The sequence below is a fragment of the Oryzias latipes genome, chromosome 7 (assembly GCF_002234675.1).
Source record: "Oryzias latipes chromosome 7, ASM223467v1".
Taxonomy (NCBI): Eukaryota; Metazoa; Chordata; class Actinopteri; order Beloniformes; family Adrianichthyidae; genus Oryzias; species Oryzias latipes.
This window is the reverse complement of record NC_019865.2, coordinates 4,245,903-4,269,820: the sequence shown is the minus strand read 5'-3', so window position 1 is coordinate 4,269,820 and position 23,918 is coordinate 4,245,903. Positions and strand designations below refer to the sequence as shown.

Genomic DNA, 23,918 nt, shown 5'->3' with positions numbered 1-23,918 from the left:
TGTGCTGTATATAGAATTTACCCATAATAATACAAAGAAGAAATAAGTAAACAGTCTTCCGTTTCATTCTGTCTCTGAACGTAGGGAGGCGTTCTGGTCACGTGATAGCGCCACCAGGAAGTAGGTTCGCTTCGGTTTGAGTCGGGTCCATCCGGGCAGCGGGACAACAAAGTCGTCTTACTCTGCAGAGGCCGAATGACACCCGCGGATTAAACGAGGTCCTCACCTCAATGTGTTCTTAAATAAATTGCGGCAGACATTTCCATTCAGTTCACGGAAATGGGATCCGGCTAAATGTAGAACATTCTAGAAACACCGCGGACCGCTGGGGTTTCCAGTCCGGAGAAGGTGCGAAGCGGCCCGCGGCCGTGAAGCAAAGCGGCAGCAGCAGCCGGACGAGGAGCACCGAAGGCGGCCGCTATTGTGCGTTCAGACGGCGTGATTACCCTGTAATTTTTATATTTTGAAGCAAGTTTTACATTTGGCGTATTGGTAAGTCTGTAGCTTACGTTGACCCAGTGTTGTGTAGTGTTTTAGCTCCAATTTGAGCGTTTTCGTTGCAAGTGCTGCTAGCAAGCCGCTAACGACAATAGCTGCCGAGAGGAGCGTTTGATTTCAGGACCCGTTCTGCGCTTCACACGGAGAGACGGAATCTGTGGCTTAATAGTCCCACATTCTATGTTAATTATATGCTTCTGATATATAGTCAGTTGTGTGGCGTTCTTACTCCGTAGGTCGTTTGATATAATTCAAGTAAGTTTGTATTTTAGACCACAGTCACGTGACAGGCACATAAACATAATGCCCTAAAACAAACGAACCCCTCTGCTTAAGCTAGTTACTAGCTTAGCTAATATTTACTCTTTTAGTGTTGTAATTATTTGTTTGACGCCCGATATTTTATTTAAATGCATGTGAGTCGCATTGTTTTGTATATTGACAGGAAGAATTGGACTGTCTTGTGATTTTTGGCAACGAATTCAGACTCTTCTTTTGTCCGTTACCATTATAGCCTCGTCCTGGCTGCTGCAGTGCTTCTCTGTGTTGACATTTGAAACCGGCTCCCAAATGGCCTAAAGCAACAACCCCGTGGCTGTTTGCTGACTCATCTAACGTGGCTTGGCTTTGTTGTAGCAAACTTTGGTTAAATTACAGTTATGAATCATTAATATTTATACCCCCCCTCCCCCGTTTAGATCCCCACCTCTTTCCTCAACCTTCCTGATTCAATTCTGGGGGAGATCACATCAGTACCATCGCCAAGATAGCCGGCCCAGGCAGGAAGAGGCACACCTCAGATCCAGACCCCAGCAGCAGTGGTAGCGATTCCAGCGACGGGCGGCCGGTCAGCGCCAAGTGCCAGAAGATGGCCAGCAGTGGAGGCGGCGGAGATGGTCATCGCGTTGGGGCTCAGCAGAGAGGAGGCAGCGGCTCGGACGTGTCCTCCAGCAAGAAGAAGCAGAAGGACAGGGCCAACCAGGAGAGCAGAGAGGCCAAGAGAGCGGCAGTGGCGGCGGCGGCAGTGGATGGAGTTCTCGCCGAGGTCAAAAAAGGTAAGAGTCAAGCATTTATGTAGCTGAGAAATTCTTTAAAGTCTTTTTATCTGGCCATTTGTGGCATTTTTTCTAACGATGGAGGACATGTAAGACAGAAAATTTTGCTCAAAGTATTATTTCAAGAGTATTTCTCTATTCAAATTGTGAATCAGGAGCGGACAAAAAATATCAATTTGACTTGGGGAAGCGTTGAAATACGCTCCATCCTGCTCAGCTCCATTCTGATTAATTTTTGATTTTAACAAATGATTCACGGATTCATGAGCGTCTTTGTTTTTCCTGGTCTGAGTGGGTACCTGGCTCAAAGCTGTACGGCTGGATAGCTTCAATATTGCTCGCCATTTGTTGGACCAGTAATGTCAGGTTGGGGTAAGCATGTAAACGGAGAGCTCTCAGCAGAGTGGCAGGATACAGATTTTTTTAAGTTTAAGTAATAGGCTAAAATCTGCATAATAATGATTAGAAGACCACTGCTTTGAAAATAGGTCAAATGATGATCACTGGGAATATTGTGTAAATTGGAAACGTTATATTCAGCGTTCGAAATAAGCGGTTATCCGGTTGTCCGAGACAACCAGATTTCACAGAGGACAACCCAAAAATGAACTTGATGGTTGTCCGTGTGACAACCAGGTCTTTTATTCAACATTTTGGTATTTTTCAACTATTTTTCAAGTTTCAAGGGTTAGTTTTTGGCAACCTCTGAATTGAGACGTATGCAGCAAATTCTTTCCACTGACAAACTAAGTGCGTGCATGCTAGCGAATCTTTTCTGTTTCTACATTTTCACTTTTCAATAAAGATTATTCAAAGGAAGGTGTTGAACAACAGTACCTGGCGCGACCGCTAGAGGTCTCCAAAACAAGTTCAAAATAATCAGCCCATTAACAGAAGATTTAAAACACATTCATAAAACACTTTAACTTTCACTCATAACAGAACAGACTGACACGAGCTGAAAAAAAATTTTTTTCCATGGGATTTATATGATACTATAAATTTTTACTTCAGTCTTTGTATTTTATATTTTTTGAGCAACAATTATCAAAACCAAAGAGAGAAAAAAGAACCAATATATTTGAATCTGTGTAAAGATACTAGTTATAAAGATATTACTTTCAAGTTTTTGGCAATACTTTGTGTAACCAGATGCTTCAATATTTAGTAAAAAGTTTGTTTTTAATATTTAAAGAGTTTTTCAAATGTCCATCATAAGAGGCAGTTGATATTAGATGTATAGAAGAAATAAAGATGCAAGTACTGACATCTGAGTAGGTTTCATTGCTGTTGAATATTGGTATCGAAGGACAAGCAAAAATTGGGGACGAAAACCAAACATTACTTGCCAGGTTACACCCCCCCCCCCCCCCATTTCTAACGCTGTACAGTATATGCAGAGGTTCGGAACTAGGGACCCCCGCCAATACAGAGGGACCCCCCCCCCGCAGCCTAAGAATGTCCGTCACCGGCTCTTACTCATCAAAAACCCTTGTAAAACATCTATCAATTAATGTTGCTCAATAAAAGGGGTTACTTATTTATTTGTACCGTTACGTACTTTATAGAGCACATCAGGGTCGTCTATGCCTAAAAACAGGAGTCTGTGCTTCCTCCTTCAGCAGGTTAGTGCCATAGGTCATCTTCTTCCAGAAGAGGCCGGCTTGATTCACATTAAACACCTGCTCCATTATTATCTTTCTCAGCGTTTCAGGATATTTTCTTGCCACTTCTTTTTTTTTTATAACTTTATTTTTATTAGTTTTTGTTACAGGAACACAAATAACAAACGACATCACAAGAAAAGGTCTATTCTAGGTGCTTGATCTGTCTGTCTGTTATACAGTGTCCATTTCTTCCACATTGGGTGTAATGGTGCCTCTTATAGCAGCCGGCAAGGAATGCTGAGGGCCGCCGTGCTCTCCATCCCCCCCATCCTCCCCTGCAGCACCTCTTTGGATCAAAAGTTACAAACAAGCGTCTTGAGCTGTCTTTGAGTTTTTGTGATGACTTGGAGGAGTCACGTGAAATCTGCTAAAATTGAAAGACGAATAAGCGGGTGAAGACCGTATTCCACACTTATGAAATTCTATTTTTCTATTATCAGGCCTATAGAGCAGAGATGAGAAACCACAGTTTATCAAGTCTCTTTTTTTCATCATTGTGTGATCTCTGTGCAGTTTCTGCTTCATGCACAGCAGTAAACATCACTGTGTCTTCACCAGATCCTCCGGATCTCTGCTGCATTCCTGCGACTTCTACAGACTTTGTTGATGTAATAATTTTATGTATATAGAAAAGATAGTCTAACTATATTTAGTTAGACTCATATCTCTCCAAAAAATGTGTTTTAGTTTTTTTTTTTGTATTATTGGTTTTTTGATTCTTCAGCTCTTGGCTGCAAACTAAAAACAGGAACTCAAAAGCTGAAACTCCATCACAAACTGAAGAAGCTGTTTTTACATCTCATTCACTAATACTGTGCAGCAATTAACTAAATATATCAAGCTAGAAGTCTCTCTTATCAGAAAACCACACAATTTCTAAGTTACTTCAAAGAAATCTGCAAACAATTTCAAACTAAAGAGGTAAAAAAAGAGCAGAGATAATAAATGCAGGGACTTTTGTCGATTGTTCCGAATTCTGAGTTTAGTCTCAGCAGCATAGAAATTCATGGATTTCTCACAAAAGATTGTTCAAGTTAAAAAAAAAAAAGGTTTTTAAAACTATGAAAGAAAGGTATACGACCTTAAATCGGCTAACCGTACTCTCCATGATGCAACTGTTTCCAGTTAATAGTCTTATCCCAGAGGTGTTGCATTCATATGATCGCTCTTTCATTTACTTCCTACCACAAAGTAATAAAAATAAAGAGTATTATTGGACCATAAAGAGAGTTTACTGATTGACACTTGGCTCTCTGAGGAACATCTAACTTCACAGCACTATAGTCAAACACACCAACACTGAGGTGAAAGTGCTGTGAAATCCTTCTGTCTGCTGTTTTTACAGCCTTCCTTTACTATTTGATTTTCCACATTCTGATGAATGCAGTGTTTTATGGAGAACTTTTCAAGCATGTGAACTACAGACACAGACGTTTTTTTTTAGGAATTTACAAATTAGGAAACAGTAAAGAAACAAAAAAAAACACTTCAGATTTTTTATACAACAATTTCTTAAACTTTAGTAATGAAGTGTCCTCAAGAAGAAAACCCTTTAAGAAGCATGTCCTTTTGTATGATTCTAAATGATCATTATTTGGCTTTTAAACAGATGTATTTAAAATATCTTTTTTAGTAATAACTCTTTCATGGTGCGTATCTCTTTAAAAGGGAAAGCCTGCTAATGTTGCTCCATGTTTGTGTTACCACATTGTGTAACATGAACTCTAAATGCCTTTCACTGAATGCGTGTTTTAAAAAAAAGGTAAGCTGAAAGGGGCGGCCGTGGTGCAACGGTAGGACAGTTGTAATATTGCAGGTTCGATTCCCACCTTGCACGCCCATTTGTCAAAATGTCCTCTGCCTTTGGTGGGAGGTTGGCGCCATTGTTCGGCAGCTGAGCCGCCACCAGTGTGTGAATGGGACTGTAAAGCGCTTTGCCTTCGAAGAATGTAGAAAAGCGCTATATAAGTATACGCCATTTACCATTGACCGTGCGACAGAAGACATCCGATGACCGACTAGCCTGCAGTTTGTTATAACAGATTATGTGGCACAAAAAGGTACCAAACAACCTCAGCGTGCCGCTAAGCGGGCTCTTTAGGTTTGTTTGTTCTTCTTTGTCTTGTCCGTCCTGTTCACCCTATAAACCATCATGATAAATATAGCAACTTTAAAACAAGTTTATTTGTGTTAAACTGAAGTTGGTCCTGGTGTCTTGGGTGACATGTTTGATAGTTTACTGCTTTTAATTTATTTAAACCCAACTTTTTTACATTTATCAGCAAATGATAAAGACAACAACATCAGGAAAAAAAATACAATAGTGAAACATTTCATTTAGAAGCAACTATCTATTCAATTCAATTTTATTTATAAAGCCCAATATTTACAACAAAAGTCATCACAATGGGCTTCATGCCGGTAATTGTGTAATAATAATAATAAAGAACATAAAGTCATAGAATTCAATAGCAGATTAGTAAACTAAACAGACTAAACTAGTTTGTCATAAGGATGAACAACAACAAAAACAAGCAATTTAAATAAAAAGCACAAGATCTAAAACAGGGGTGCTTGCACTTCTTCAGCATGCAAGCCACTTTTGATATGTCTATATATACACACACACACACAGAGCAATGACTGATGAGACTGAGGTTCTCTGCAGCAGAAGCATTCATGTCATTTCACTGGTGGGGCTCTGCTGTTAATACAACCGTCACCAGCTGGGGGGGGGATTGGGTGTTGCTTCTGACCTTTCCAGGGCGATTAGGTCAGAGCAAGAGGCTGAGCAGGAAAGCCGAAGCTCTGCTGCAGGCGGCTTTTTTCTGAAAACTCCGGTCTGCTGCGCTACTTTCCTTTTTAGTCTCTGCTGTCTGTTTTAGGTCAAAATGGGGAGTGGTAGGTTGTTGTTTTTGGTTCTATGAGTAGTTTCATGACTTCTTGTTGAGTATGGAGGTAGTTTTGAATGTGTGTGTGAGCCGGAGGGCAGCCCGACGTCTTTGTGGTTCTAACGTTCCATCGTCTCCTCAGACGTGTTTGTAGACTGGAAGCAGAACGACAACGAGGTGACGGTGAGGCTGCGCTGCGGAGACGGCGTGCAGAGGATCGACGACATCGACACCAACTTCACCGACACCAACTGTAATGTTTCTTTCCCGGGTGAGTAGGAATGAAGCAGAGCGACGTCCAGCTACCCGCAGGACATGGTTTCAGACCCCTCTGTGCGTGCAGATGGACGTGAGTGGAGCTGCCAGCTGCAGGAGGAAATTGAGGCCTCGTGCAGCAGAGTCCAGTACAAGGAGAAGGGGGGTTTCCTGCACCTCATCATGCACAAGAAGATCCCCTTTCACATCTGGCCTTCTCTGAAGGTGAGCCCGTTCCCTACTTACCTAAAACGCTCAGCGCTCTCTAGCTGCACCGGGATGACTCTAAAGGTCCGTTTGCAGTGCGCCTCCGTTGATTGCCGTATTTTCACGACTTAAAAGGCGCTCTTGCAAGTCTAAAACTTTCTCCAAACTGTAGGGGGCGACCTATGAGGCGGTGCACCTAATGTGTAGTTTTTGGAGCGCCAAGTACGACGCACGGGCGCCTCTGCGCTCCGTCCTCGCCCTGCGGGCTCCTTGCCTCTCCCTTTCCACCCTCTCGAGAAGGAGGGAAGGGAGAGGGCTCTCCTTCTTGGGGGGCGCCGAGGAGGAGCACTTCGTGCCCCCCGATGTCCGGACACTGCACGGTCCGGGCTCGGCTGCCGGTGGACCGAGCGAACCTTGTCCCTGAGCAGAGTAGCCAGACTTATAGATTTGTTTTTGTGGGGAAGGGAGGATGCTTTGCTACGGTGTGCACTATGTGTCGGAAGCTTCGCACTGCGAGCCCAAAATGATTCCTGCACTTTACGCCCTGACCAGAGCTATGGTACAGCAGAAAGAGTGGCATCCCTGCCCTTAGACCCCCCCCCTCCTCAAAAGACAGACGAGCAGCGTCTTGACGCTAAAAAGCCTGTGGTTCTCAAGAAAAACATGAACATATACACATAAATCACATGCAGCTTTTCCCCAAACGTTTTGCTCACAAAGATGTTTGCTTTTAGATGCACTTTTAGTTCATGTATTTTATCCCTGGTCATTTATTTTGAGAGCAGTTTATGTCTTAAATAACTTAAAGGAAAGTTCCTAGCTACTTGATTTTTGTTTTCTGGGAGATTTTTATTTTTGTTTACACCACATTTGCAACAAATTGTGTCATTTATTTTTAACAAAGACACTATAATTTGTTCACAGAATTAATATCTGATTTACAGCTATTTTTTTTTTAAATAATGCGAAAACTATGGCTTTGTTTTTTCAAGGTTAACACCAATGTGCCTAGCAGCTACTTGACTTATTCTATTTTATCCTGTTTACAGCAATTTAGTACTAAATAATGGCTGCTGTTCATGTTCACTATTGTTTAAACTGAATTTTACAGATATTTCCAAATGAAAATGTCATTGTTTTGCAAAGACAGTATTACTGATTTCAGCAATGTTACACAAAAGTCTGTTATTCATTACACCAAATATGACACAAGTTGTTTATTATCATTGTGTTTAAAAACGAAAAAATAAATGGGGAAATATTTTCCCAAAAGCAAATTTTTAAGTTCTTCTTTCTTAAAGTTTGATATATTGTGAGTTGTTAGAGACGATATATATCGATTCACATTATCGCCATATCGTGATAGTATCGTTATCGTGAGCAATGTATCGTGTATCGCATCGTGATTCCCAGCCCGAATTGAAACTGGACGCTCCTGCAGCGCAGATGGCATTTGGTGAAAGCAGCTTCAGGATTTCACTAAGATGAACTGATGGTTGAGTCTAAATGTCTCCAAACTTTCCTGGTTGACATTAGTTAAACTGTTATCTCTGCTGTTTTAAACTGTCCCTAAAGTTTACATGAATCAACTAGGACTGCGCTGCTCTATATGTGAGACTGAATGACATTCTGTTGCATAAAAGTCTTGTTAAAAATATTAAAATACAAAGTTTGTGCAGGGGTTTGTGTATTTTTTTATGCATTTTTGACGAGATTTCATGGAAAATTTCAAAATATATTTGGTTAATGTTCTACAGGTTTTTTACTTTTTGCTGATTAAAATTGTTATTTCCGTTGTGTCCTGCTGCTGGTGTTGCTGCATTGATACCTTTTACTTATTTCTTCTCTGTTCTAGTCAAACAAGAAGGTGAAGCAGGCTGCGGCTTCATCAGAAAAAGTCCGACCGTCGTCCCTCCAGCCTCACCCTCCCTCATCACCTTCACACGGCGAGTCAAGGCGAAGTAAAGCCGAGCGGGGTATGAAGCGTTGCTTGAAAAACAAAGCCTGTGACAAGGCCCCCGCAGACCTCGCTGGGGTAAAAAGTGGAGCTTCAGAAACGACCACCAGGCCAGCCGCTGCTGTATTAGCGGGCGAGCCGCATCCCCAGGAACCCAGCACCAAGCGGCCCATCATACGGCTGCCCAAGACCACCAAAGGGGCAGAAAAGGAGAAACTCGCTGCAAAGTCTGCAGCAGTGAACGGCGGTAAAGCCACAAACGGGCGGAGCCCCCAGACTCCAGGCAAAGACACAAACAGCAGAGCAGAGGAGCGACTCACCGGTCAGGAAGTCGGACCTGAAGTCTCTTCTGCAAACAGAGCCCAGGTGAGACTTGCTCAAAAACCGTCTTAAAAATGGTACTTTGAGTTTAAAAAAACCTGGGCGTTAAACTTAAATATTAACTCTTTGAAGTCCGGGGCCTTTTTAGTGTTTTTATAACTTAACAATTGGCTTTTAAAGCAGTTTTATGTCATTGATATTCTTTTTAGGATAACCCCTGCTACTTTTTTTTAGTGATATTTTTCATTCTATTACACAGTAGCTTAACAATAAATCTGAAACTATATGAAAAACACAATTCGGTGTAATTAATTTAGTCTTTTTTCTAACTGCAAAAATCACAAACATTGAGAACAAATTGGTTTTATGTTTTATAACACAATCAAACAAGTATAGATTTAACCCCCAAAAATGCATAAAAATGTTTAAAAAAAAAGCATGGGCTGGGAGGACAATTCACAATATTGCGATAAAGTTATGATTTGTGATACATGAACAAATGGCAGAACAAAAGACAACTAAGACAGCAGGGAAAGTTTACACTTTCTTAATTCAGGAAAGGCTCAAATCCCAGTCAGGTCGTTAAAAAGCTGAACGTCTAAACCGCCTTAAACATCAGTCGGTCGTCTTTAGAGATCAACGCAGAATCTTTTGGTTAACTTTCACTTCGGTCTTGTTCTTTTTCTCTTCCAAAAGAGAAACCAGTCATTAAACCGATCCGGAGTAAAAGCACAAGTTAAAGACGAACAGCCCAGAGCTCCTGAGAGCACCAGCCCCTGCCTCAAACCCGTCTGCTTCAACAAAGAAGCAGACTCCGCCTCTGGAAAGCAGAGGGAGTGCACGAACTCCGAGGTGGCGGCGAAACCCGCCGAGCTTAGCCCAGAGCCGGGTCCTGTGATCCAGCAGCAGCTGGTCTCGACAGAGGCGGTCCAGAGCCACGCAGCCGGTCTGATCCAGAACAGCTGTGATGGAGAAGAGAAACGGGATCGGCCAAAGGAAGAGCCTCCTCTGGAAATCAGTCCGCTGGAAGGTTAGCCGGGATTTTTGGTTTCCTGCAAAATGTAGAGCATCATTCATCCAAGTTCATCCTCTGAGCTGTTTTTGAGAAAACAGTTGATAGAAATGTTTTTACCTGGTTTTTAGTAACTGAGATCTTAACAATCAGGGCTCAGGAAGCTTTTGATCTGTTGGTTTTCGTTCAGCGCTAAATGTGAGTTTCCCGATGTGTTCGTCTGTGCAGCTCCAGAGCCGATGGTCAACCTGCAGTCTGTGAAGAACGGCTCGTACGAGAAGGGCACCGATCTGATGGTGGTTAATGTTTACATCAAAGGGGTTTGCAGGGACACTGCCAGAGTCATCTTCAGGGAGCAGGACTTTACCCTCATCTTCCAGACCAGGTCCGGTCATAAATACAAAGTTCGTAAACCACAACGTCTTCCAACACAGAGCGGGAAGGGATCACCCAGCTTGATCTTCTCTTTTACAGCGACGTTAACTTTCTGCATCTTCATTCGGACTGCGGACCCAACACTGTCTTCAGGTGGCAGGTCAAACTCAGGTAAGTTATTTTCCCCGAGCTAACGAGCGGAAACGTTGGCTTCAGGCGTGACCAGAGTCCGTTCTGTCTTCCAGGAACCTGATCCAGCCTGAGCAGTGCACTTACACCTTCACCCCGTCCCGCCTGGACATCACCCTGAAGAAGAGGCACAGCCAGCGCTGGGAGGGGCTCCTGGCTCCAGCCTCACAAGGTCTGCTGCCGGGCTTCTATTTGGACCGCTTTTGCCGACTCTTCAAGCCTTCACGAATCCCAAAACCCTTCCATCAAAATTTGCAGATTACGTTTGGATTCCTGCTGACGCTAAACATTTTAGAATTTTTATTGGAAATGTGTGGTTTTATTTTAAAGCGATGCTGGTTTTTCTTTGACTTTATTTAAGCATGTGCCGCACTCAGAAAATGACTGAGATAAAGTCAAATTCTTTTTTCAGCAAACTCAGTTCAAATACAGAGAGGCAGAAACACTTCAACTGTAAAGTTTTGCGTTTATTTGGTTGTGAGAGACCCTTTTGAGCTGTTTTTAAAGCAATCCCAGTGGTCTTTTTATTTTATATCTGATGAAAATTACATGTTTGTGACATTTTTCTGATGGTGGAGGAATGTTAACCTTAAAATATTATTTCTGAGTATTTCTGTATCCAAATTGTTGTGAAACAGGAGCGGACGACAAAAAGGCAGTTTTTTCCATTTTTGGGCTCCGTTTTTCTAACCACAAGCTCTTGCCTCCTGTTTAAGGTGCAGTGGGTGGTGCTAAGGTGGCTGTGGCCTCCAGCCCCGCCTGCATGGACAAAAGCCAGCCAGGCAGCAGTCAGCACAGCCTCCCTGCCAAAGAGGAGCCCCCGAGAGTTGGGGAGGAGACGGCCAAGGCCCCCAAGGCCTCAAACAGAGGCGTGGAGGGAGGGGCTCTGGACAGCGTTGCACCTCGCTCCGTCTCTGAACACGTTGCCATCACCAAATCTGAGCCCGCCGTTACCGCGGTGAGTACGAAGTGAACATTTGGTGAGCAGTTCTCCTTTTTGAGGAAAGTGCTGCTCATTGCTCGTTTAAATAAGACATTTCGTTCAGACTCTTGCCTCCTGCTTCAGCCTAAACCCACCTGCATGGTCCAGCCTATGACGTACAGCCTTCCTGCCAGCATCGAGCGCCACGAAGAGGAGGAGGAGAAGAAGGTGTGCCTCCCCGGTTTCACGGGACTGGTCAACCTGGGCAACACCTGCTTCATGAACAGTGTGATCCAGTCCCTGTCGAACACCAGAGAACTCAGGGATTACTTTCACGGTAAACAAAGTTCATGTTTCCTCGCCTCCGTAAAAACGAGCTCGAGCTTTAGCGAGAACTCTGAAAGGCCGTCCGTCAGCCAGGTTTACCTCAGCTTGAGGCTTCACTCCAAAAAGAGGAAGACTAAGAATAGGAAAGGAACTCCAACCTCAAGAAGAAAATCACCTGAAAATAGTCAAATGATCTAACCATGCAGCAGACAGAGTTCCACACAAGCTTTCATAAAGGAAAAAATGTTTTACTAAAATGACTGAAACTTTGATATTATGTAGTTTTTTTGCTCATTTAAATCAAATAGTTTGCATTTTTTGATACTGTATTTTTTGTGAAAAAAAATGTAGTTTATGTTGATTGTTGATTGATTAGAATCTCGAATGTCTAAAAACAAAACTTTGAATCTTTGTGAGGATCAAATAGTTTGAAGTGTTCGAACCGGAAAACATGAAGGTCACCTCAACCCCGGAAGTGACCTTTTTATGGCAGTTTGGAAAATGCTTTTTCTGTGACGGCTGAACACGATTGAGTCAAAGCTGTAGAATCTATCATCCATTTGACCATGTTACATTTTTTTTTTGTCATTTAAATTTGTATCCCTTTGTCCTTCCAGACCGAGCGTTTGAGGCTGAGATCAACTGCAGCAACCCTCTGGGAACCGGAGGAAGGCTCGCCATCGGCTTCGCCGTGCTGCTCAGGGCTCTGTGGAAAGGGACTCATCACGCCTTCCAGCCCTCAAAACTCAAGGTGAGCCAGAACCACGGACCCTATCTGAGAACTGGACCGGTGCTCCAACCACATGAAGGCAATGCCGTCGCCATTGTCTCGCAGTATATGACATGTTGGAACCAAAAACTGTCAGCAAGCATAGTCGGTCTGAATCAACTTTTCCTTGCTAATCCCTTTCACCAATCAGGATTGAGCTTGTTGGAAGGCCACACCCCTATCACTTAAGCGGGCTGCCCGAAATGTCAATCAAATGTTTTAAATGCTGTGGGGACCATTAGGCTCCACCTATTTCTATTGATGCATCTGATTGGTCAGTTTATAACTTGAATAATAATATAAATAATAAAAAGAATAATACCATGATAAAAAGAGGATTATCAAGAAGATGTTGAAAAAATGTATCAGAGCAAGAATGGATATTATGGTTATTTATTTAATGGTTATTTAGATTAAATGTTTAAAAAAGGAAAAAGAATAATAAAGAAACTGTGTTTAAAATAGAACGAGAATCATGTTTTGCTCCTTTTTTCCACTAATGATGTCAAATCTTCCTCAAATAGAGCTTTTGAAAAAATCTCCAGCAAAAAAAAAAATTCCTTTTGAAATTCGTAAATGTTTTCCTTTTGATCTCGCCGCTCACACGGTCATTGTCTGCGTTTAGGCAATCGTGGCCAGCAAAGCCAGTCAGTTCACGGGTTACGCTCAGCACGACGCGCAGGAGTTCATGGCGTTCTTACTGGACGGGCTGCACGAAGACCTGAACCGCATCCAGAACAAACCGTACACGGAGACGGTGGACTCCGACGGACGGCTCGATGAGGTGGTGACGGCGGCGGAATCTGGGTTTGGGTTCAGTCAGAATCCGCTCTGACCTGGCGGTTGTTCATCTGTCGGTCTAGGTGGTGGCAGAAGAGGCGTGGCAGAGGCACAAGATGAGAAACGACTCCTTCATTGTCGACCTTTTCCAAGGCCAGTTCAAATCCAAACTCGTGTGTCCCATGTGTTCAAAGGTAATGTGCTATTCCTACAAAGAGACTCGGACAAGCTTTGCTTCACCTGGTCTGACATTCTGCCTGTTTTTTTTTTTGTTTTTTTTTTTTTAGGTTTCCATCACCTTTGACCCCTTCCTGTACCTGCCTGTTCCCCTTCCTCAAAAGCAAAAGGTTCTCTCCGTTTTCTTCTTTGCTAAGGAACCTCATAAGAAGCCCATCAAGGTGAGACCAGTCAGTTTCAGTGGGTTTTCCTGAACTTCTACCTTTTGTTGGAAACGGTGCAAACAACTCCTGCTTTTTTTGGGGGTTTCTTCTAGTTTTTGGTGAGCGTGAGCAAGGAGAACTCCAGCACAGCTGAGGTGCTGGAATCCATCTCCAGGAGCGTGAGGGTCAAACCCGAGAACCTCAGAATAGCAGAGGTTGGTCAGTTTGTGTCTTTTTTGCTCCATAAAAAAGAAAATCACAATTTGTTTTAGTCCAAAGAATCGAAGGAAATTTCCTCTTGTAGGTGAGCAAGAACCGCTTCCAGCGCATATTCCTGCCGTCCCAGTCTTTGGACACCGTGTCGCCCTCAGACATGCTGTTCTGCTTTGAGCTGCTCTCCAAAGATCTAGCCAAAGAGAGGGTGCTGTTGATCAAGGTGCACCAGGTAGGACATGGGCTGTTTTCGGGTTGTCTCCTGCATGACGGACAGCCGCAGAAACTCAATGGTCTCCTGATCATCTTCCAGAAACTTCAGGTGCCCAACACTCCCATCTCCAAGTGCGCCGCCTGCCTCAAGCCTCCGGTGTCTGAAGAAGACAAGCTGAAGCGCTGCATGCGCTGCTATCGAGTTGGCTACTGCAATCAGTGAGGAGCACCGGCGTTTTATTCTTGATTCCACTGTGAAGAAGTCAGAATCGTCACGTGGGTGGTTCCCGTTCTTCTCCTTTCAGAGTTTGTCAGAAGACGCACTGGCCCAGTCACAAAGGTCTGTGTCGGCCCAACTCTGAGAACGTGGGCCTGCCCTTCATGGTCAGTGTGCCGGAGTCTCGGCTCTCCTACGCCAGGCTGGCCCAGCTGCTGGAAGGTTACTCCAGGTACGTACTTTGCCAGAAAACTGCTTGTGAAGTGGATCAATTCAACCTCAATTTTAAAGACTCACTCTGATGAAAATTGTGTTTTTTATTTTCTCTTGTGGCATTTTTCTGATGATTGAGGAAGTAAAAAAAGAAAATTCCGACAAAAATGTCATTTTTGAGCATTTCTTCAATCAAATTATTGTCTGATGCATCCACTTACAGACAAATAGATCCATTTATGTTTTCCTCATCTGGATCGGAACGGTTTGGCTGGTTAGCTCCAATATTGCTCGCCATTAGAGACCACCGGTAACGCTTTAAAAATAGATCCAAAGATGATCTGAGTGGCACTTCAAAGTTTTCTTACAAGTATTTGTTGTTGTCTTTTTTAACCTTTTTGGTTTGGGAGAAATCTGTGTTTTGCTGATACTTGTATCAAAATTCAAACACATTTTCATCAATTACAAATATAAAAACTTATTTTTCCAATCAACCCACATCTCTTAAAAGGCTTCCTGACTTTCTGCAGGTTTTCAGTAAACGTGTTCCAGCCTCCTTTCCAGTCGGGCAGAGCATCTCCTGAAACCCCGCAGTCCCGGGTTGACCTCCCACCGATGACGGCGAGCTCTCCTGAGGCTCCTGGTTCTGGGGATGAAGCCGTGGGCGGCAGCAGTTCAGTGGGAGCGGCGGATCTGGAGCTGGACAGTCAATCCCTGGCAGACATTGCTCCGGCCTCGTCGATCCACCCTGAGGTCTCAGACTCGCTGTCCTCCTCCCGGACTAAAGATTCAGGCTTCTCAGAGTCAATCTCCTCCACCTCCTGCTGCTCTCTCGACCCCCATGCAGAAAAGGAGACATCCTGTGAAAAGACGGTGCGACCCGAAGGTAAAACGCTAATAGAAAATCTGTTTTTGTGATTTATATTTGCACAACCTGAAAAAAAAAGTTGTCTTTTCCTATGTAGCTGCAGTAACGGGGTATCAGCATTCGAGTGAATCTGCGTCTGGTCACGCCAGTCAGTTCTACATCGCACTGCTGGACTCCAACAACAAGGAGCAGAGGCTCGATGAGAAAGGTGCTGCCAGAATCCACGAGAGCCTCCACAGAAGCTTCAAACCGCCTTACTTACCAACTGTCCTCCCCCCCCCCCCCCCCCCCTCTCTGCAGAGGACGCTCTGGCGGATCTCCCCGAAGATGCCACTTTGGAACTGGTGTGGAAAAACAACGAGCGCCTCAAGGAGTACGTGCTGGTGAGCTCCAAGGAGCTGGAGTACGAGGAGGACCCGGGCTCCCTCAGCGAGACGGCCAGAGCGGGACACTTCACCCTCGAGCAGTGCCTGAATCTCTTCACCAAGCCGGAGGTGCTGGCGCCAGAGGAGGCCTGGTAGGAGTCCGGCTTCTGCTGTTAAAGACGAGAAGAACAGAAACACTCCAGGGGACGTTCATGTGTCCTGCCTGCTCCATCAAAAACTTATAGGACAGACTAAATTAAAATGATCCACACAAAAAACTTTAAATATCTGTAAAGTGGAAATGACTACAATCATTTATGTTTATGTTTTATGGTAAATTTGGGAAAAGAAAAGTTGTTTTCCTCTGAAAAAAAGGCTTTTAAAGTAGACAATGTTCACATTTTAGGCCTTAATATACAAACGAGTCTCTTCTTAAACATTTTTTTGTTCCTTGTGTGCATCTGCTTAGGTACTGTCCCAAGTGCCAGCAGCACCGCGAAGCTTCAAAGCAGCTGCTTCTGTGGCGTCTGCCCAACGTTCTGATCATCCAGCTCAAGCGCTTCTCCTTCAGAAGCTTCATCTGGAGGGACAAGATCAACGACATGGTCGATTTCCCCGTCAGGTAGGCCTGCACAATATACCGCAAATTTATTGTTATCGCGACATCAAGCTGTGCAATATGCATACCGCAAAAGACGGCAAAAATCGCAATAAATGGTTACCTTAAATGTGCCAAAACAAACTCATGGCAGCTTGAAATATTGAGCAAATGAAATAAATCCCTTTATGCATTTAACCAATCGGAAGGACCCGTTTACGTTGTTGATCAATCAGATGAGCCCTTTTATGTTTGATGTTTGCCTCCTATGTAGATGAGGGTCATTTGGAGTATAATTTTTAAACTGTTGCAGTGAAATGGAAATGATGTTTTTGGTTGTTTTGCTATTTGTTTATATACCGCGAATTATATCGTTATTTCAATATTAATCACCAATATCGCATATCGCGAGTTTTCCTCATATCGTGCAGCCCTACCGTCGGGTAACGCTCGCTCAGTTGTTTGTCCCTTCAACAAATCCTGTGTGTTGAAGACCTTCTGGATCATTCCATTCCATTCATCATTTTTTATTCTTTAAGTGACATGATTTTGTTTTCCAGAAATTTAGATTTGAGCAAGTTCTGTATCGGCCAAAAGGACGACATGCAGCAACCCCCCATCTATGACCTGTACGCTGTCATCAACCACTATGGAGGAATGATCGGAGGTCACTACACGGCGTACGCTCGACTGCCGAGCGACAAGAACAGCCAGCGCAGTGATGTTGGTGAGGCTGCGCTTTCTGAAGCAGGGGCGACAAACTTAGCATAGTGGCTGTCCTCAAAGGGCCAGATATAACCTCTAAATGTAACTAAACGTACTGAAAAATAAATGTAACTACTCCTCTTTGTTAAATAACTCATTATTTATTTATTATGACTTTTTTATAGGGACGATTACAGTTGCATAGAAAACATACGTTTGCTTGTTACTCTAGCATAAATCCTTTTAAATTAGATTCTGTCAGGTTAGGTTATATGGAAAGTGTTTAAGTCCTAATGTTTAGCTGCCCAATCAGATATTTCAAGTCCGATTCCCCCTAAATATGAATAAATACACACCAATATTTATCTTTTTATTTCAAGAAATTAAAAACCTTTATGCTCTCGTGGGCCATGTAAAATACTATGGCGGGCCACATTTGGCCCGCGGGCCTTAAGTTTGACACATGTGCTCTTAACGGGTTTTAATCTTGTCACCTAGCTTATGAGCGGCACCTTCTAACCGTGCGTCTCTGTGGTCCTGCAGGGTGGCGACTGTTTGACGACAGCACCGTAACGATGGTGGAGGAGAGCCAGGTGGTGACGCGATACGCCTACGTCCTGTTCTACCGCCGCCGGAACTCCCCCGTGGAGCGGCCGCCACGCTTCCTCAGACCTGTTGGAGCGGATTCACCTTCTGGCGCCGGGGCCACTGCCAGCCAGGTGAGGCACTGAGGCTTCAATCATCTGGCTTCATAATCTCAGGATTTTCTCTGCACTTTTGCCGTATTTGCTGCCGCGTTGGAAATGTACAGCAGCTTTCACTTCAGCGTCTCCTAACAGTTTAAGGATATTTGATCATAAGATTTATCTTTAAGAGGCCTTTACAGCAGCTGCTGCTGGGTTTAAAAGCAAGTAAAGACAATAGGGGATATGCACACGCTACCTCCACCTTCAATGTACAACCGCTCCGTCATTTCAGGTTTGGGGAGTCGACAGCGGAAACGATGCCGTTTTACATGGAAATGAGTCTTTAGAGTTTACCATTTCTTTTCTGAAGCTTTCTCAAGTCCCAATAAATGAAATTTGGCTCCAGAAGTGCATCAGGTGGACACATTGACTGTATAAGAGAACTGGACTGAACGAGTGTGATGTCACCCATAGACAATGGTTCCCACCAAATGAAGTGCTGTTTTTCCGCGATCTGTTTAGCGCTATAGTGGAACCAGGTCACCTCAGTAAGCAGGGGTTCAACATTTCTATGGCAAGCACTCTCCAAACAGGAGCAAGCATGTTAGAAGGCCACACCCATTCCACTGAAAACGGTTTGAACGCTCTGAACGTTTGACGCGAGGCCGCCTACTGTTATTGAGGCGTCTGATTGGTCTGTTTATCCAACAGCGTTCGAAAGAAGCTGTTATCCGGTTGTCCGAGACAACCTGAGTTCACGGAGGACAACCAAAAATGAACTTGCTGGTTGTCCGTGTGACAACCTGGTCTTTTATTCAACATATTGGTATTTTTTGACTATTTTTCAAGTTTCAAGGGTTAGTTTTTGGCAACCTCTGAATTGAGACGTATGCAGCAAATTCTTTCCACTGACAAACGTAGTGCGTGCATGCTAGCGAATCCTTTCTGTTTCTACATGTGTTCTTTTCAATAAAGATTATTCAAATAAATGTGTTGAACAACAGTACCTGGCGCGACCGCTAAAGGTCTCCAAAAACATGCAAAAAGATTTAAAATACATTCATAAACCCTACAACTTTCACTCATAAAAGAACAGACTGACATGTGCTGAAAAAAACCTTTTTCCATTGGATTGACATTAAACTCTAAATTTTCTACAGCAGTCTTTGTATTTTATATTCTTAAAGCAACAATTATCAAAATCAAAGAAAAACATGACTGTGTAACAGCTGTTTATTTCTCCATAGAAGTCTATGGGATTTTTGACTTTTTGGAGCCAGTGGGGTACTTCCTGTTTGGGATGCCAAGGGGGGAGGGGGTCACTCAGTCCAGTTCTCATATACAGTCAATGGATGGACATAACAAGTAGTTATGTAGTAATGTAAATAAAGGTGTCTAGACTCAAATTGACAGCAACTTGTCACGTAGACCTATATTTATCAAAACCTCAACACACACTACGTACTTGTGTTCCATCGCTATTTCGCGGATCTCCTTTCACAGTCTCTTGGATTTTTGTTTTTAGTTCAATTTTTCATGATCTTTCTCTTCATTCCTTAATTTTCTATAAAGGTTTGAACTTTAAAGGTTTAAGCAAGAGAGAAAAGTGTAAAAAGTGTCTAGTTAGGAGTTCTACAAAAAGCTCCTAGTCCACTCCTGTCAGTCGTCTCGGGCCGTTTGGTGGCTCGGATGGTTTCCAGACGCCGGGACGTTCGGCCGGAAGCGAGTTCCGTTCAAAAAGAACAGGGATGGCTCCTCCCCTGAAACGCCTGCGTCCATCAGGATTTGACGGCTCAATCGGCTCATCGGGAGTGAAATGAAAGCGATCTCGTGGAAAACGAATGTCTCACTTTCGCCGGTTCTCACCATCTTTTGGGAACGTGTGGAAAGTTGTATTTAGCTGATGCAGCGCACTCGGGGACTCGGCAAATACTAGCTTGTTTTGTTTTTTTAAATTAGGAAAACGCACAAAGAGAAACACTCAATGCAAAAAAAAAAAAAAAAAACAACTCAAACGAAAACCAATAATTACTTGGGGTCGTTTGTTTTTTGGAAATCATTGGGAAATGCAGTAAGAGAGGAAGTAACTCGGCGCAGTTCTGTGCATAGAGCCCTTTGGGGATCTCCAAAGCTCACCGGAGCCTTTTCTTCTCCCACTCTGACTCTTTCCTTAAGCAAAACAGGTTTACTTCCCAGATTTGCTGTGACTTTTGCTGGTGGTCTTTGCTGCTGGAATCATGTGACGCTGCTTTGCTCAGGTTCAGTCTTCGTCTCTGACAGACGGTTTCTGGACGAGTCTCCTCTGGAAGGAAAAGCGGCTCAAGTCCGTGTTTTAAATCGGCGCCCTCTGCTGGCTGTGACGAATGTTAGCGTTCACTTTTAGGGTTTATTAGAGCAGGCCTTCTCCCAGAAGCTGACACCAGTTTCCGCCAATCGCAGGCCTCTCTAATATGGCGGGAACTGGAGGAGGAGGAAGAGGAGGGGCTTGACGAAGAGCCCAGAGGGCTGTTCCGTTCTGTCCTGCGGCGACAAAGGAACAGAGAAGAGGACTACCGGACGGAGGGCCCAGTGCGACGGCAGCGGGTGTTGGATCATCCCGATGACTACTGTGTGCGATATTTCCTTCTGGGCACGCTCGCCGCCGTGCTCGCCGTCTTTGTTAACCTGGTCTACCCTTTTCTTTTCAAGGCCAGGTGGAGCTGAACCCATTGCTGTCTCAGGTTTGGCTCAACCTACTTTGGAAGATCAGGTTGTTGACTCGTTCAGAGGAAGATCTTGCTGCTTGACGGCGCTTGACCCGCCGGAAGCACAAAAAAAGTGACTGTAGATGCTGACCTCACTTGAAACATTTTTATTTTTAAAATGAGCGTATATATATATATATATAAAAGTCTATGAAATGTCCCTGAAAGTTTGTTTAATATATAAAAATTGAGTTTAAAACCACAAATATATAAACTAGACACAATTATGCTTGTGTGCGTTTAGCGGCACACCTGAAAAGCACAAAAGATGCAACATAAAGTTGACCAGTAGAGGCGCTGCAGAGCCTAAAGGCCTTAATTTACCTGTGGGTGTATCTGACGCCTGAAACCAGTCCGTCCTCTTTTTGTCCTTGCTGCTGCATGTTGAACATCAAAAGGGGCGGAGTCAGGAGCGAGAAAAGGGGATGTCAGAGTTTTACTCGCCTCTCCAACAAAACCGTAAACTACACAACAGCAGGTCAACACGAGGTCCCGTTGACCTCAGGTCAAAGAGCGGCGATAAAGGAAAATGGACATGAAATTTGTCACATAGAGAAAAACAAAATGTTCAAAATAACCAAAACCAAACTTTTATCGTGAAATCAGTTCAGCTTTTATTAAACTGAATTTGTCTTTCAGTTAAATCCATCCTTTAACTCTGGATCAATCCCAGCTGAGGCAAAGTCACGCCCTCTTTAAGCTGCTTTAACGCCATCAACATCCTTCTGACACGGGAAAAAAGCCAGGTCAGAATCAGCCGATTGGTGTGGATGGTGCGTGTGCTTCACTACTCTTCAGTGTTGCATATCAGCACAAAGCTGCTGGAATTACGATAATTGCACACATGGTTATGATGGTTAAAAAACATCAGCACCGGAGCTAAAGCTCTGGTGTAATATTGTGTACGCAAAGAATTGTGGACTTGGATTATTGTCTGTCCTTTTAGAAAGGATTCCTTACACCCCCCCCCCCCCACCCCCCCCCCCCAAGAAAATAACCTTAGAAGAGACTTCAGACGGACTTTTATCTCGTTGAACAAAAAGCCGACCTCTTCGTGATCCTCTTGCTTGCTCGCGTGTGTTGCTCCGCCCCTCGATGACGCCCACCTGCTCCAGGTGGGAGGAGCCTGCTGGAACATAAGTACGTTTGGCAGATTTCTCCCCCAGAGACAGTTCTAATGCAGCAGGAAGGGAATGGTTTTTGTCTGCAGTTCTTTATGTCGTTACAGCTTTTATGCCGTAAACCTGCGTTTTCAGTCCGGCTGCCATCGCCATCGGCGTTCTGTTAACGTTTCGATCGTCTCTTGGTCTATTCTGAAGGCGTTCTCGGCTGTCTTTTAATTCCGACTATGGCGAAACCAGAAACACCTGTCGTTTTCTAGGACATAGTTTCTGTAGAGCGGCAGGAGTTCATTAGGAAGTTGCTGAGAGCTTGTGGCCCCGCCCCCAGCGTGCCATCTACGTCACAAATGCGGTGTCTTTCATCTGCTCCGGAATCGCAACGATTTGACGACTGAAATACTCAAAAATGTCATTTTAAGCTTAACGTTCTCTTTATCTGGAGAACTAGAACGTTTTCATCGGAGTGGGTCTTTCAGGGTTTCAAAGCCATATATGCAAACGGATGTTTCTGATCAATGTCTGATCCATATAGATCACTTCTTTCTGTATGTTTGACTGCAATGTTTGTTTTTGGAATGTGGAGATTTCAGACCCAGAATGTTGTTTGTTTTATTTTTTGAATGTATTTTATTTTTCTGTTCAGACTTTTGCCCTGTAGCTTGCTGTGATTGGTGGTCATGCGACCGTCCGGGTTCTCAGGCAAACCTCTTCTGTGTAGAGTCTTTGCCTTACATGTGTCCAACAACAGAGAGCACTTGTGTATTGTGTGACTCTCCTCTGATATATGCAATGAAGTTTAAAGATGCCTCCTTGTGGCCTCGGCAGCAGAGGGGGAGGAATGTGGAAGTGGAGATGCTGCTTGACTGAAGGAGAAAATGTCTCATCTGCAATGTAAATGTAGAATTTGTTGTGCTTCTTAAAAAGGCTGATGCACAAAGTCTGTATTTAAGAAGCCGTCACAAGTTCCTGGCAATAATTTACCGACGTACGTCCTGAATGCTGCTGAAAAGAAGCAACAATAAATCTTCCTTTTGAGCTGAAAGTGTTTGTTGTTCCTTTGGCGCCGTGTTCACGCTGCTCCTCACTGACGCTGAACGCTGGTTTGTTTTCCAGGCTCCCAGCCAATCCCTGTTCACCACAGACCTGGATCCCGAAGGCCCGCCCACTCTGACCCCCGAGGTGTCCTCTGACCTCTACGCCCCCGCCCCCGAGTGCGCGTCCCCGTCGTACAGCAACATGGAGGAGGTGGATTAGTGGCTCCTGCAGGGCGAGAACCAGGGCTGCTTGGGGGGGTCTGAGTACAGTCCCTGACCCGCCACATTTGCGTGCACCGACGCACCTCGACGTTCGCTTCCTCCCCCCCAAAACCCTGGCTTGGACCTTGAAGCGGGGGTCCTTCACGAGAGTTTGAGTTTGTTAGTGTCTAAATATTTCTGTTGGTTTGGGTTTGTTTCACTTATTTATGACAGAAAAAGAGGGGGGGTGTTGGTTCTGAACCCTCAGTGCTTTCCTCCTGAACCCGTTTAGATGTTGGGATGCAGTAGGAACGGGAGACGTGCATGACGGCATGTTCACACAGGCTCTCGCTCCTGTCAGTCGCTGGTCCCCCCCCCCCCTCGTCATGGTCTTTGTACGTGAAGATGGGACACATCTGACTCCTGCTGTGGAATCTACAGATGGTTAATATAAATAAAGACAAAGTGTACAATTGCTGACGGCAAAGTCTGCAATCGTTTGTCCTCTTTTCTTACTCTGAAGGATAAAAAGGAGTTTATGTAAATAAAACAAATACAGACTGAAACTGGTTTCCCTCTTTCAATCTCATTTTTTAAGAGCTGAAGAACTGAATCCTCGCTGCCGTTCACCTCGTCTTATCGGCTGAACCCCGCCGCCGCCAAAAATGCTCTCCTGTCAAATTTTTGACCAAAAGTTAATAAATCACAAAAATGGCTATTTAGATTGATTAAAGCGGTGCAAAAAATGTTTTCTAGTTTTAATGTGAGGAAAAAAACGTACAGGTTTTCAAGCCCATTAAATCTTATAATTTGATTTTATATGACAGCTTTTTTAAATATAAATCCAGATTCATTTCTGTTTTAGAAAAAAAAAAGTTTAAAACCAAGTAGCCTAAAATTAAACAAAAAATGGGTAAAAGAGCACCTTTAGTTAAAAAAAACCCTGTAGGTTTGTTTTGCATTGAATGTAAAGTAATTTAAATCCTGTTATGACACAGTGGTAAAACTGCCTCTCCAGAATACCTCACAGGTGAATTCCTGAACCATACAGGTATTTCTGCTTAACGTTAGACACGTTTGAAATCCGATCTGTATCTGCAGGAAACATCACCTGATCCATGGACACAACTGTTGC

At 43.9% G+C, this 23,918-nt stretch overlaps 1 protein-coding gene across 7 annotated transcripts; it reads left to right on the top strand.

The window, feature by feature from the left end:
- Positions 1-112: 112 nt before the first annotated feature.
- usp19 (ubiquitin specific peptidase 19) lies at positions 113-23,349 on the top strand. 7 transcript variants are annotated; one of them, XM_023956364.1, is made up of 26 exons: positions 113-423; positions 1,197-1,553; positions 6,254-6,382; positions 6,455-6,591; positions 8,429-8,896; positions 9,548-9,881; positions 10,092-10,248; positions 10,338-10,409; positions 10,484-10,599; positions 11,144-11,385; positions 11,494-11,686; positions 12,294-12,427; positions 13,071-13,229; positions 13,309-13,419; positions 13,513-13,623; positions 13,719-13,820; positions 13,910-14,050; positions 14,132-14,250; positions 14,337-14,480; positions 14,992-15,347; positions 15,427-15,537; positions 15,630-15,846; positions 16,164-16,316; positions 16,853-17,019; positions 17,541-17,716; positions 20,123-21,397. In XM_023956364.1, the coding sequence occupies exons 2-26, from the start codon at positions 1,367-1,369 to the stop codon at positions 20,384-20,386; spliced, it is 4,500 nt and encodes a 1,499-aa protein (XP_023812132.1). In that variant the 5' UTR covers positions 113-423; positions 1,197-1,366; the 3' UTR covers positions 20,387-21,397. The 7 variants fall into 7 exon arrangements, with proteins under 7 accessions (XP_023812132.1, XP_023812133.1, XP_023812130.1 ...); XM_023956365.1 differs by having other exon boundaries at positions 113-449; positions 11,150-11,385; XM_023956362.1 differs by having other exon boundaries at positions 113-449.
- The last annotated feature ends 569 nt before the right edge of the window (positions 23,350-23,918 follow it).